Genomic DNA, 12088 nt, shown 5'->3' with positions numbered 1-12088 from the left:
TCTTGAGAGCGCTGGGAAGCAGGTTTTTTTGGTTTTGTTTTTTCTTTTTAGGACCACAGCCATGGCCGCATATGGAAGTTCACCGCCACAGCCACAGCAATGCAGGATCCGAGCTGCATCTGTGACCTACACCACAGCTCACAGCAACGCCAGATCCTTAACCCACTGAGAAGCCAGGGATCAAACCTGTGTCCTCATGGATACTAGTCGGGTTCATTACTACTGAGCCACAAGGGGGATCTCCTGGGACTCAGGTTTGATTCCCGGCCTGGGAAGGGTTAAGGATCTGACGTTCCCACAGCCCTGGTACAGTTTGCAGCTGCCCGCTTAGATGTGATCCCTGGCCTAGGAACTCCATGTGCTTCGGGGTGGCCAAAAAAAAAAAAAAAGAATACAGGGGGAAATAACCAAGTCAGGTGGATGCCATGGAAATACAGCAATTTCTTTAATGACACAGGTAAGGCCACCTCCCCTTGCACCCCACACCCCTCCCTACACACACACACACACACACACACACACACATAGGCAGTTCACACTGGCTGCACCACGCCCCACAGAGATCCGTCCACAGAGCGGGTTCTCCAGGCCCGAGCGTATACTGGACCCCTGCCCAGGTCAGGGAGACCGAACTCCTCCAGGGCCTCCAGCCTGGCCTCTACCACAGGAGATGCTCGAAATACCTCCCCAGCTCACGGCGCAAGCTAGCCACTTCTGACTCAGCAAAGACTTAGAGTTACAAAATTCTTAAGAGCCACCCAAGAGCGTGGGCGCAAAAAGGAAAGAGGGCGGGCCTTGCCTCCCGGTCCCACCGGAGCTGATCACCGCATGCGCGGGAGGTCTGAGCCCCCCGGTCGGCGCAAACGCACTGGTTAGAGGACGCGGGCTGGGGAGGATGGCGGGGCAGCCGGGTCCCTGGAGACTGCCGACCCCAAGGAGCCAAACATCTCCTGGGAGGCGTAGGTCATATACACGAAGCCATCCTCGTCCTTGTGGTCCCGGTAGATCTCTGCCATGGTCACATTCATGCTTCCCAGGCTCCTGTTGTTCACCAGCAGGTAAAAGGCTTCAGTGGCCCCCAGGACCATGCGGCTCCTGGGTGGGGACGGGTGTGGGGGCAGGAAGGGGGAAAGTTAGCCTGGCGCAGAATGGGCTCCTCATCCACAGGGTCTCTTGCTTGCTTTCTCTTTTTCTTTTTCTTTCTTTCTTTCTTTCTTTCTTTCTTTCTTTCTTTCTTTCTTTCTTTCTTTCTCTCTCTCTCTCTCTCTCTTTTTCTTTCTCTCTCTCTCTTTCGCCCTTCTTTCCACCCTCCCCCCTCCCTCCCTTTTCTTTTCTTTTAAGGGCCCCTCCCACAGCACATGGAAGTTCCCAGGCTTGGGGTTGAGTTGGAGCTGCAGCTGCTGGCCTACACCCACAGCCACAGCAATGCGGGATCCAAGCTGTATCTTAAAACTGCACCACAACTCACAGCAACGCCAAATCCTTAACCCACTGAGTGAAGCCAGGGATTGAACCCACCTCCATAGAGATACTAGTAAGGTTCTTTACCACTGAGCCACAACGGGAACTCCCAGACTTTCTTTCTTACCTGTTTGGCCACTGTAAGTGTATCTACCCAAATGCTCCCACCACCCCACTCTCGTACTCAAATGAGGATGACCTCAGAGAAGCCTGTTGAAAACGCAGGTTCTTGGACTCCATCCCCCAGATTTTGGTTTAGTGGGTCTGGAGAGCAGCCCGGAAATCTATAGGACTGAGAAGGAGGCAGAACTTGCTTTGAAGCACAGGCAGTTTACCTGCTGCTCCTGCTGCTGTCTGGAGTCTTCCAAAGCGTCATTTTTTTTAAAAAAATTAATTTTTTTTTTTTTTTTGTCTTTTTAGGGCTGCGCTTGTGGCATAAGGAAGTTCCCAGGCTCGGGATTGAATTGGACCTGCAGTTGCCAGCCTACGCCACAGCCACAGCAACTCCAGATCTGAGCCACATCTGCGACCTACACCACAGCTCACAGCAATGCCGGGTCATTAACCCACTGAGCGAGGCCAGGGATGGAGCCCATGTCCTCATGGATACCAGTTGGGCTTGAGCCATGGCGGGAACGCTCAAAGTGTTATTTGTACCTATTTGCGTGCTTACACCAGTGACTGACGGCTAAAACAGGGCTTTATATCCGGTTGCTACTTAGCTTTTTATACAAGACCTCAGCCCTTAGCCCATTTGATTCCCTAATAACAGCTAAAGAAACCAAGGCACAGAAGTGAAAGACTATGGTTCGAGCAACCCGAGTGTCCATCAGTGTATGAATGGATGAACACAATGTGGTCCATCCATACAATGGAGTGTTAAAGAGCCTTAAAAAGGAAGGAAATTCTGACAAGTAAACGCTACAGCATGGATGAACTTTAAGGGCATTAGGCTCAGTGAAATCATCTAGTCGCAAAAAGACACTGTGTGAGTCCATTTACAGGAGGTACCTAGAGTAGTCACATTCATAGAGACAGAAAGAGGAACAGTGATTGCCAGGGACTGGGGGGGAGGGAGGATGGGGAGTCAGTGTTTCATGGGGACAGTTTCACTTTGGGAAGATAAAAAGTTCTGGAGAGAGAAGGTGGGGATGGTTGTACAACAACATGAATCTACTTAATGCCACTGATCTATGTGCTTAAAGTGGTTCAGATATGATTTGATCATAATTTAAAATAAAATAATAATAAAAGACATTAAAGAATTTGCCTAAAGCAGCTGTTTTCCCACAGTAAGTAAAAGAGCTATTAGAAACTGGCTGAGGAGTTCCCGTTGTGGCTCAGCAGTAATAAACCCAACTAGTATCCATGAGGTTGAGCGTTCAATCCCTGGGGCCCTGCTCAGTGGGTTAAGGATCTGGTGTTGTCATGAACTGTGGTGTAGGTCGAAGACTCCAGCTTGGATCTGGCATTGCTATGGCTGTGGTGTAGGCTGGCAGCTGCAGCTCCAGTTCAGTCCCTAGCCTGGGAACCTCCATATGTCAAGGGTGCAGCCCTAAAAGGACAAAAAAAAAAAAAAAAAAAAAAAGAAACTGGCTGAAAAGAGATTTAAAATGTCTTGGAACTCTCAGAAGAGCTCAGACTGCAAGACAATCCCATCAGTAAAAACTGAGAAAAAAAATATTCTCAGTTCAAAAATGCTAAGCAAGTATGCCTCTGTTGGCTCCAAATTTAAACTAAAGAATTTCCTGAGTGATGCAAAGAAAACACCTAATGCTGTGTGTTTTAACAGGTCAATTATGCAGCCTTGGAAAGACATCTGGAAGGGAATTACTATACAAAAGTTTAAAATTCCTCTCCCGGGGTTAAAGATGCAGGTGCAGCCATGTCTGGCTGGACTTCACAGGGGTTCCGAACTGTTCTGACAGCAGAGCAAGCTGAATCTGTTGGTGATGGCTCACCACCCTCCACCCAAACATGAGAGGCACAGCCAGTGCATTCCCAACTCGGCTAAGTCTATGTGGTGAGCGGGAGAGGAAACTGTTTCAGAACCTGGTTAAACAACACTGGATAAAGACTGAGCCCTGACGGTTACACTGCTCCCATGGGGTGGGCAATTTCTCTTCTGCACGGAAAGGGTGGAGCTGAAGGTGGGGCTCTTGTGTCCCCAAACTGCACCTCCATCTCCTTTCCTCTTCCACCAGGCTCTCACTGCATGAAAGGCTGAGGAGTCCCCAGTTTGGAAGATGTTCAAGGCAGGAGGTTTTGTCTGTTTCGGTCATTGTTCTCTGTGTGGAAACCCACAGTGCCTGATACCTAATGGGTGCTTCAGATCAGTAGGTTTCAATGCCTTCATGGAAAGATCAAGATGACTGGGATGAAGAACAGGGAGTGCATGGAAAGTGGAGGGGGATTTGTAAGAAAAAAGGGGGAAATGGGGTCCAAACTCAGTTTTTGGTGGAGCCACTGCTGTACCCCAGCATCCTAGAGGCTGATGGGAGTTGGGATCTACACCTGATTGTGGTTTCCTTTCCGCATCACCTGTTTCCATGGATTAACCTCACGTGTAGCTGGTCTGAGAAGAATGCAGAGTGTCCTAAGAGAGCTTATTTCATTTTATTTGAGTCTTTTTAGGGCCACGCCCGAGGCATATGGAGGTTCCCAGGCTAGGGGTTGAGTTGGAGCTACAGCTTCTGGCCTACACCACAGCCACAGCTATGCTGGGATCTAAGCCACATCTGTGACCTACACCACAGCTCACGGCAACTCCATATCCTTACTCCACTGAGCGAGGCCAGGGATCGAACCCATGTCCTCATGGATACTACTCAGGTTCATTACCTCTGAGCCACAATGGGAACTCCCAAAGCTCATGGTTTGTTTTTGCCTTTTTGTTTTGTTTTTATTGTCTTTTTGCCTTTTCTAGGGCTGCTCCCTCAACCTATGGAGGTTCCCAGGCTAGGGGTCTAATCTGAGCTGTAGCCACCAGCCTACGCCAGAGCCACAGCAATGTGGGATCCAAGCTGAGTATGTGACCTACACCACAGCTTATGGCAACACCGGATCCTTAACCTGCTGAGCAAGGCCAGGGATCGAACCCAAAACGTCAAGGTTCCTAGTTGGATTTGTTAACCACTGAGCCACGACAGACACTCCCCCAAAGCTCATTTTAAAAATCACAATAAATGCTCTCAAAAAACTGTCTGCATCAGCCAAAAAATTTGAGAGGTTGTTTCCAGCACAGGGAGACTCACCACCTAAGCCATATTTGTGGAGCCCTAAGTAAGTTATTTTTTAGTTTCTTTTTTTTTTTTTTTTTTTTTTTTTTTTTTTTAGAGTTCAGATAGCAGGTGACAACTTCAATCCCTTAAGCTTTATTTTTATTTTCTTTTTTGTTTTTTAGGGCCACACCCACAGTATATGGAAGGTCCCAGGCTAGGGGTTGAATCAGAGTTACAGCTGCCAGCCTACACCACAGCCACAGCAACGTGGGATCTGAGCCGCGTCTGCGACCTACACTGCAGTTCATGGCAATGCCAGATCCTTAAGCCACTGAGTGAGGCCAGGGATCGAACCTGCATCCTCATGGTTGCTAGTCGGATTTGTTTCCGCTGCATCTTTTAAGTCAGCAGCGTTTCCTTTACTTGGCCTCCCCTCGTTTGGAACAGGGGAAGCGGGATGTGGGGAGGGGCTGGTTCTCCCGCTCAGTGATTCCAGCAGGTGGACAGCACACTCCTCCCCCCAGTTCCCTCCCTGCCACAAAGGGGGAACCATTTAGAGGTACAAAGCTGTCATTGGGCTTTTAAAATAGCTGAAAACAGAGGCCTTTGGATCAGGTTCCAAAGATTCCTTTGAAAAATTCTTGGAGAAATTTAAGATACAAACGAAAACAAAGTACCAGCAAAATGTTGAAACAAAAGAAAAAATAGCCAGTGTATCAACATTGGGGGTTCTCGCTTCTTACAAGGTTGTAGCAAAGTACTTTCCTTCTTTTTAAGACTGCTTACTCATGAAATCATCCCTTTTTATTTTTCTTTTTAAGGCTGCACCTGCGACACATGGAAGTTCCCAGGCTAGGTGTCAAATCAGAGCTGCAGCTGCTGGCCTACGCCACAGCCATAGCAACGCCAGACCCTTAACCCACTGAATGAGGCCAGGGTTCAAACCTGCAACCTCATGGACACTAGTCAGGTTCTTAACCCTCTGAGCCACAACGGGAACTCAACATCATCCTTTTAAAAGGCAGAGTTGAAGAGAAAAGGTGAAACCCACATCCTTCCCTGTCTCTCTGCTGTAGCCCATCTCCCGTTGTTCCAAGAAGCCCAGGGCCACAGGGCGCACCTCCACCCCCGGCCCCTGCATGCACTTTGTTACCTACCGGATGATGCTGAGGAACTGGGTCATGGTCAGCTCCTGGGGGACCAGGAACTTGGTCTTGTCCAGCAGGGGCAGGAATTTCTCCCTGGGGTAGCGCTCCACTATCACCTGTCAAGAGTTTCAACCTGAATCTCTCCCGAAGCAAATGCCCAAGAATGTGCCTCAGTCTCCGTGTCTTAGAAACTTGGAATAGAGAGAAGGGGGTCACTGCCTGGGTTTGGTCTTGTCTTTTTTTTCTTTTGATTTTTAGGGCTGCACTTGAAGCATATGGAAGTTCCCAGGCTAGGGGTCCAGTCGGAGCTGCAGCTGCTGGCCTACACCACAGCCATAGCCACATGGGATCCAAGACTCGTCTACAACCTACACCACAGCTCACGGCAATGCGGCATCCCTGGGCCACTGAGTGAGGCCAGGGGTCGAACCCACATCCTCATGGTTACCAGCTGGGCTCGTGATTGCTGAGCCACAACAGCAGCTCCGGGTTTTGTTTTCTCAAAGAAGGGGACATCACAGGCCCGGCTGAGGAGCCACAGTGGAGTCTTACCGGGATCTTGCCAGGGAACTTCATCCGGATTCCAGCCACTTCCTCTCTTCTGGTTGCTGTGAACACGTAAGATGAAATGAACATATCAGCCTGGAGCAGAAGTCCGTGTCCTCGTCTTTCCCTGTCTCGAGGGCCCAAACCCAGACAAATACTCTGAGAACTTTACCTAAGCTCTTCCTCTGCTTGAAGGGTCTGAGGCTTGGGCTTTTCTGGGGAGTCTGCATTTTGCTCAACAGCTGTGTCTGTGTCTGAATTGAAAAAAAAGAAAAAAAAAAAGAGTACCTAACTCATTCCTCCAGCTGTTTCCAAACTGCCTGCGGGAGCCCAAAGGACGCTTTTATGTGGGACTGTGTGACATCAGCCTTCTCCAGCCCTCCCCTCCTGGGCAGGAGGGGGTCATTTTTCAGAATGGAAATGAAACAGCCACCTGCTTGCTGGTTAGAGAAAGTCACTTTGCTCACTACCGTTTAAAATGTTGTCTTTGCTAAAGAAATTGAGATTTACAATGTAGGGAGTTTCCGTTGTGGCTCAGTGGTAACAAACCCGAACTAACATCCATGAGGACACAGATTCAACCCCTGGCCCCGCTCAGCGGGTTAAGGATCCTGAGTTGTCGTGAGCTGTGGTGTAGGTGGCAGACAAGGCTCAGATCTCATGTTGCTGTGGCTGTGGTGTAGGCTGGCAGCTACAACTCCAATTCAACCCCCAGCCTGGGAACCTCAGGTGCAGCCCTAAAAAGCAAGAGAAAGAAAGAATATTCCAGAAAGGCTGAGTAACTTGTCCAGATAAAGAGGTAAAATTAGGGTTAAAATCTAGGTGTGGGAGTTCCAGTTGTGGTGCAGCAGAAACAAATCCGACTAGAAACCATAAGGTTGCGGGTTCTATCCCTGGCCTCCCTCAGTGGGTTAAGGATCTGGCGTTGCCGTGAGCTGTGGTGTAGGTCGCAGATGCTGCTCGGATCTGGTGTTGCTGTGGCTGTGGTGTAGGCTGGCAGCTATAGCTCCAATTAGACCCCTAACCTGGGAACCTCCATATGCCAAAGATGCAGCCCTAAAAAGGACAAAAAAAAAAAAAAAATCTAGGCATGTATCAAAGTAGTGTTATACTCTGCAGCTTTCCAGCATATTTTGGTCATTTTTTACAGGTCTAGGAATGTGGGTAGAACACTTTTTATCAAACTCAGGATATTTCTGTATTTCTTTATTGTCTTTTTAGGGCCGAACCCACGGCATATAGAGGTTCCCAGATGCTAGGGGTCAAATCGGAGCTACAGCTGCCAGCCTACACCACAGCTCACAGCAATGCCAGATCCGAGCAGTGTCTGTGACCTACACCACAGCTCTCGGCAACGCCAGATCCTTAACCCACTGAGGGAGGCCAGGGATGGAACCTGCATCCTCATGCATGCTAGTCCGATTCGCTTCCACTGAGCCATGAGGGGAACGCCTTAATGACGGTTTTAGTGACCCCGTTTCCCACTTGATGCCAAGCACCTCCTTACCTCACACCCAGGAGCTCGGCGGTCCCTCCGTGTTATTCAGATCCATCACGTCCTGAGAATAAAAAGGACCATTTGCTTCTGCTCGATTGTCTCTGGAGGTACCATGACCTTTACTGGTCATCCCTGGCTCCCTTCTATGCAGGACACTGAGAAGTCTTCAGCGTAGTGATGATGACACAGGGGAAGGTGACCAAACATTCTCCAGTTTGCTGAGGGACAGAAAGAAAAGCAGTAGTTTACTCTGTTTTTTACACAACTAGTGAAAAATCTTCCCTATTAAAAAAAAAAACTTGCCTTTACCCCTGCCTACGAAGCTAGGACAATAGTTGCCGAGTTCACCCTGAGGCTTTGAGTCTGCAGGGAGGAGCATGAACTTGGCCTCAGTAGTTAGATTGGTTTCTTAGAAGACCTTTAGCTCCTAGGGCCACACCTCCATGGATGAGGTCCATCTTTGATGCTGAGGCTCAGTGGAGAAGGTTGGGGCGCTGACCTGAGGTGCTAGAATGCAGTGGGGGCCTCACAACTTTCCACAGGTCATGATGGCCCTGGGACCCCTTCCTCTTCCCTTTTTTGACCTCCTCTCCTTCCTTCCTGTCTCTACCCATTATCATGTGACCAATTTCTTGAGCTCTGGGCTTCGAGATATACATATATTTATGTATTTTGCTTTCTAGGGCTGTACCTGCAGCATACGGAGGTTCCTAAGCAGGGTGCGAATCGGATCTACAGCCCCTGGCCTACGCCACAGCCACAGCAATGCCAGATCCGAGCCATGTCTGCGACCTACACCACAGCTCATGGCAACGCCGGATCCTTAACCCATTGAGCAAGGCTGAGGATCGAACCCAACTCCTCATGGATACTAGTTGGGTTCTTAACTTGCTGAGCCACAAGGGGCACTTCCTCAAAATTTCTTTTTTATTGCTCAAGAAGAAAGAATCCTACATATTTCATATTAACTTTGTGATATTTTCCTTTCGTGGCTATTTATATTTTGAAAAAAAAAAGTAATCATTACTACCATTTAATTGTTCTGTAGTGAGGACAGGCTATGCTATGCTGCAATAAGAAATACACCCTTGGAGTTCCTGTCGTGGCGCAGTGGTTAATGAATCTGACTAGGAACCATGAGGTTGCAGGTTCGGTCCCTGCCCTTGCTCAGTGGGTTAATGATCCGGCGTTGCCGTGAGCTGTGGTGTAGGTTGCAGACGCGGCTGTGGCTCTGGCGTAGGCCGGCGGCTACAGCTCCGATTCGACCCCTAGCCTGGGAACCTCCATATGCTGTGGGAGCGGCCCAAGAAATAGCAAAAAAGACAAAAAAAAAAAAAAAAAAAAAAGAAATATACCCTTAAATGTAACAGCTACACATAAAGAGTTTGACTTTCATCCACATCGCAGTCCAGTACATGTAGGAGGCTCCCTGTTTGGCTCTGTTCCAGGAGAAATTTAAGGGCATTCTCTGCTTTACACCTGCAGGTTCTGTCACCTCAAAGGCCTTCATTTCCACCAGCTCAGATGGGAAAACAGGTGGAAAAGATACACTTACACTTGGCTTTCTCAGACTTAAAGTGGCACCTTTGAGGGTTCACCCACCTTCCACAGAGGAAAATGAATCACATGATCCTACCTAGAGAGGGGTCTCTATCATTAGCACTCATTTTCCCACCACAATGATTATATTCCAAGCAACTGCTATGTTCTTTATTGATTTTACTTTTTTTCCTCTTTTTAGGGCCATGCCTACAGCATACGGAAGTGCCCAGGCTAGGGGTCGAATTGGAGCTGCAGCTGCCAACCAACCTCACAGCCACAGCAATGCAGGATCTGAGCCATGTCTGCAACTGACAGCACAGTTCATGGCTACACGAGATCCTTAACCCACTGAACAAGGCCAAGGATCGAACCCCCAACCTCGTGGATACTGATGTACCACAATGTTCATCATGTACCCACTGAGCCACAATGGGAACTCCACAATTTCACATTTTAATGTTATCCAAAAAGTGTGCTCTGGGACTTAAACCACATGGAGCTGGACTCTGAATCTACCACCTACTAGCCTTGTGACATTGTGCCAATTGATACCTCTCTCTGTTACCTTGTATATAAAAGCAAAAATAACGCATACCTTGTGAAACTGGGAGCATCAAATGAATTAGTTAACATATGTAAACAGATCTAGAATAATGGCTCGCACATACAACTCAGTAAGCAAAAGTTCCAAGGCGGAGGGGGAGGGAGTGGGATGGACTGGGAATTGGGTTAATAGATGCAAACCATTGCCTTTGGAATGGATAAACAATGAGATCCTGCTGTAGAGCACTGGGAATTATATCTAGTTACTTGTGATGAAGCAGGATGTAGGATAATATGAGAAAAAGAATGTATATATGTATGTGTGACTGGGTCACCTTGCTATACAGTAGAAAATTGGCAGAACACTGTAAACCAGCTATAATGGGAAAAAATAAAAATCATTTAAAAAACATAAGCAGGAGGTCCCGTCGTGGAGCAGTGGTTAACGAATCCAACTAAGAACCATGAGGTTGCTCAGTGGGTTAAGGATGTGGCGTTGCCATGAGCTGTGGTATGGTTGCAGAAATAGGCTGGGATCTGGTGTGGCTATGGCTCTGGCATAGGCCGGCGGCTACGGCTCCAATTAGACCCCTAGCCTGGGAACCTCCATATGCTGAGGGTACGGCCCTAAAAAGACAAAAGACAAAAAAGAAAAAAAACAACCATAAGTGAAAGTTATTGTTTTCACCGTTCTGTTGATGAAGAGCCTGAGGATCAGAGGGGTAACCCAGAGTCTATGAAAAAGACAAGGTCAGTCTGGACAACAGACTTGGCTTATTGACATCAGAAATGTCTTCATCATCAATATTATCCTTCACTGGAATAGGGAGGAAGCACATTTATTGTATTTGACACTGTGCTAATCACGACCTACATTTTTTTCTCAATTATTTCTTCGGAAAAAGAGAACTGAAGCTCAGAGCACAAAATAACATGCACAGCTGGGGGGATTTGAGCCACAGCAAAACTATGCTTGTAATGTGGTTTTGAGTTTTATATTAAAAATTTGGGGGTAGGAGATCTTGTGGTCTTAGGGAAATATTTTCTGAAACATTCCTCCAGCAGTCTCTTCATCCCAGCCCTACTTAAATGGCCAGACTCTCTGTTCCCTCAGTGTGGAGACCTTCAGAGTTCAGATCAAAATGAAGACTGTACCCTCCACCCTTGTGAAAACTCTTTCTTCCCTATTCCCTAAACACCATCACAGGGGGTCACTTTACATTTTTTTTAGGGCTGCATCCAAGGCATATGGAAGTTCCCAGACACTAGGGGTCGAATCAGAGCTACAGCTGCTGGCCTACACCACAGCAACAGCAACACAGGATTCAAGCCATATCTCCAACCTACCCCACAGCTCACGGCAATGCCAGATCCTTGACCCACTGAGCCAGGCTAGGGATCGAATCTGCAACCTCATGGTTCCTGCTTGGATTCGCTGCCACTGCACCACGATGGGAACTCCACAGGTGGTCTCTGTAGACATCTAAAGATGGCATCCTGGAATAAAGGTGAGCAGGCTGCCTCCAGGTCCTCTGGATGTCAGGGCAAATGATTTAAGGTCATGCCTCACAGCCCCCAAATCCACTGTCAATCCTCAGTCTCCTTCCATGAGTTAATTGCAGGTGTTTGGGTCTTCTGAAAAAAAAAAAAAAAGCTGTTTCGACATCAAAGCATCCTGTAGACAAGGAAAGTGGAAAGGAAAAAAAAATAAGCCAGTCTGGAAAACAATTAGGAAACCAGGTTGGGAAGGTGGGGCTCAGTGGGATCAGCTACAGAGGGAGGCTCACGCTCATTTTTCTAAGACCCTAGGCAAATTCTTGCTTTCTGCACCTTTTGCATTTATGATAATGGATTCCTAAAAACACTTGGCCACTGGCTCCATGGCCTCCTAAGAAAGCTCCACATTTATTTATTTATTTTTGTTTTTTTAGGGCCGCACTTGTGGCATATGGAAGTTCCCAGGCTTGGGGTCAGATTAGAACTGCGGCTGCAGGTCTACACCACAGCCACAGCAATGCAGGATCTGAGCCGCATCTGTGAGCTACACCACAGCTCACGTCAATGCCAGATCCTTAACCCACTGACCGAGGCCAGGGATGGAAACTGCATCCTCATGGATACTAGTTGGG

At 48.0% G+C, this 12088-nt stretch overlaps 1 protein-coding gene across 2 annotated transcripts; it reads right to left on the bottom strand.

Annotated features, from left to right (window-relative positions):
* MAP1LC3C (microtubule associated protein 1 light chain 3 gamma) lies at positions 506-8391 on the bottom strand. Of its 2 annotated transcripts, XM_003130558.4 has the most exons (5): positions 7884-8391; positions 6549-6630; positions 6383-6438; positions 5840-5946; positions 506-1095 (listed from the first exon to the last, which is right to left on the bottom strand). In XM_003130558.4, the coding sequence occupies exons 2-5, from the start codon at positions 6604-6606 to the stop codon at positions 873-875; spliced, it is 444 nt and encodes a 147-aa protein (XP_003130606.1). In that variant the 5' UTR covers positions 6607-6630; positions 7884-8391; the 3' UTR covers positions 506-872. The 2 variants fall into 2 exon arrangements, with proteins under 2 accessions (XP_003130606.1, XP_013835515.1); XM_013980061.2 differs by lacking the exon at positions 7884-8391 and having other exon boundaries at positions 6549-6946.

This window comes from Sus scrofa, chromosome 10, assembly GCF_000003025.6.
Source record: "Sus scrofa isolate TJ Tabasco breed Duroc chromosome 10, Sscrofa11.1, whole genome shotgun sequence".
Classification (NCBI taxonomy): domain Eukaryota; kingdom Metazoa; phylum Chordata; class Mammalia; order Artiodactyla; family Suidae; genus Sus; species Sus scrofa.
Note: the sequence above shows the minus strand (reverse complement) of the source record. Positions and strands in the feature narration are given on the sequence as shown.

What these genes read in the sequence shown, in the direction of transcription:
- MAP1LC3C (XM_003130558.4), bottom strand. Translation starts at nt 6,606, where the DNA reads ATGCAGACTCCCCAGAAAAGCCCAAGCCTCAGACCCTTCAAGCAGAGG. An exon ending in CAAGCAGAGGAAGAGCTTAG is followed by an intron (nt 6,439 to 6,548) that starts GTAAAGTTCTCA and finishes ACGTGTTCACAG; the next exon opens with CAACCAGAAGAGAGGAAGTG. An exon ending in CAGTTCCTCAGCATCATCCG is followed by an intron (nt 1,096 to 5,839) that starts GTAGGTAACAAA and finishes GTCCCCACCCAG; the next exon opens with GAGCCGCATGGTCCTGGGGG.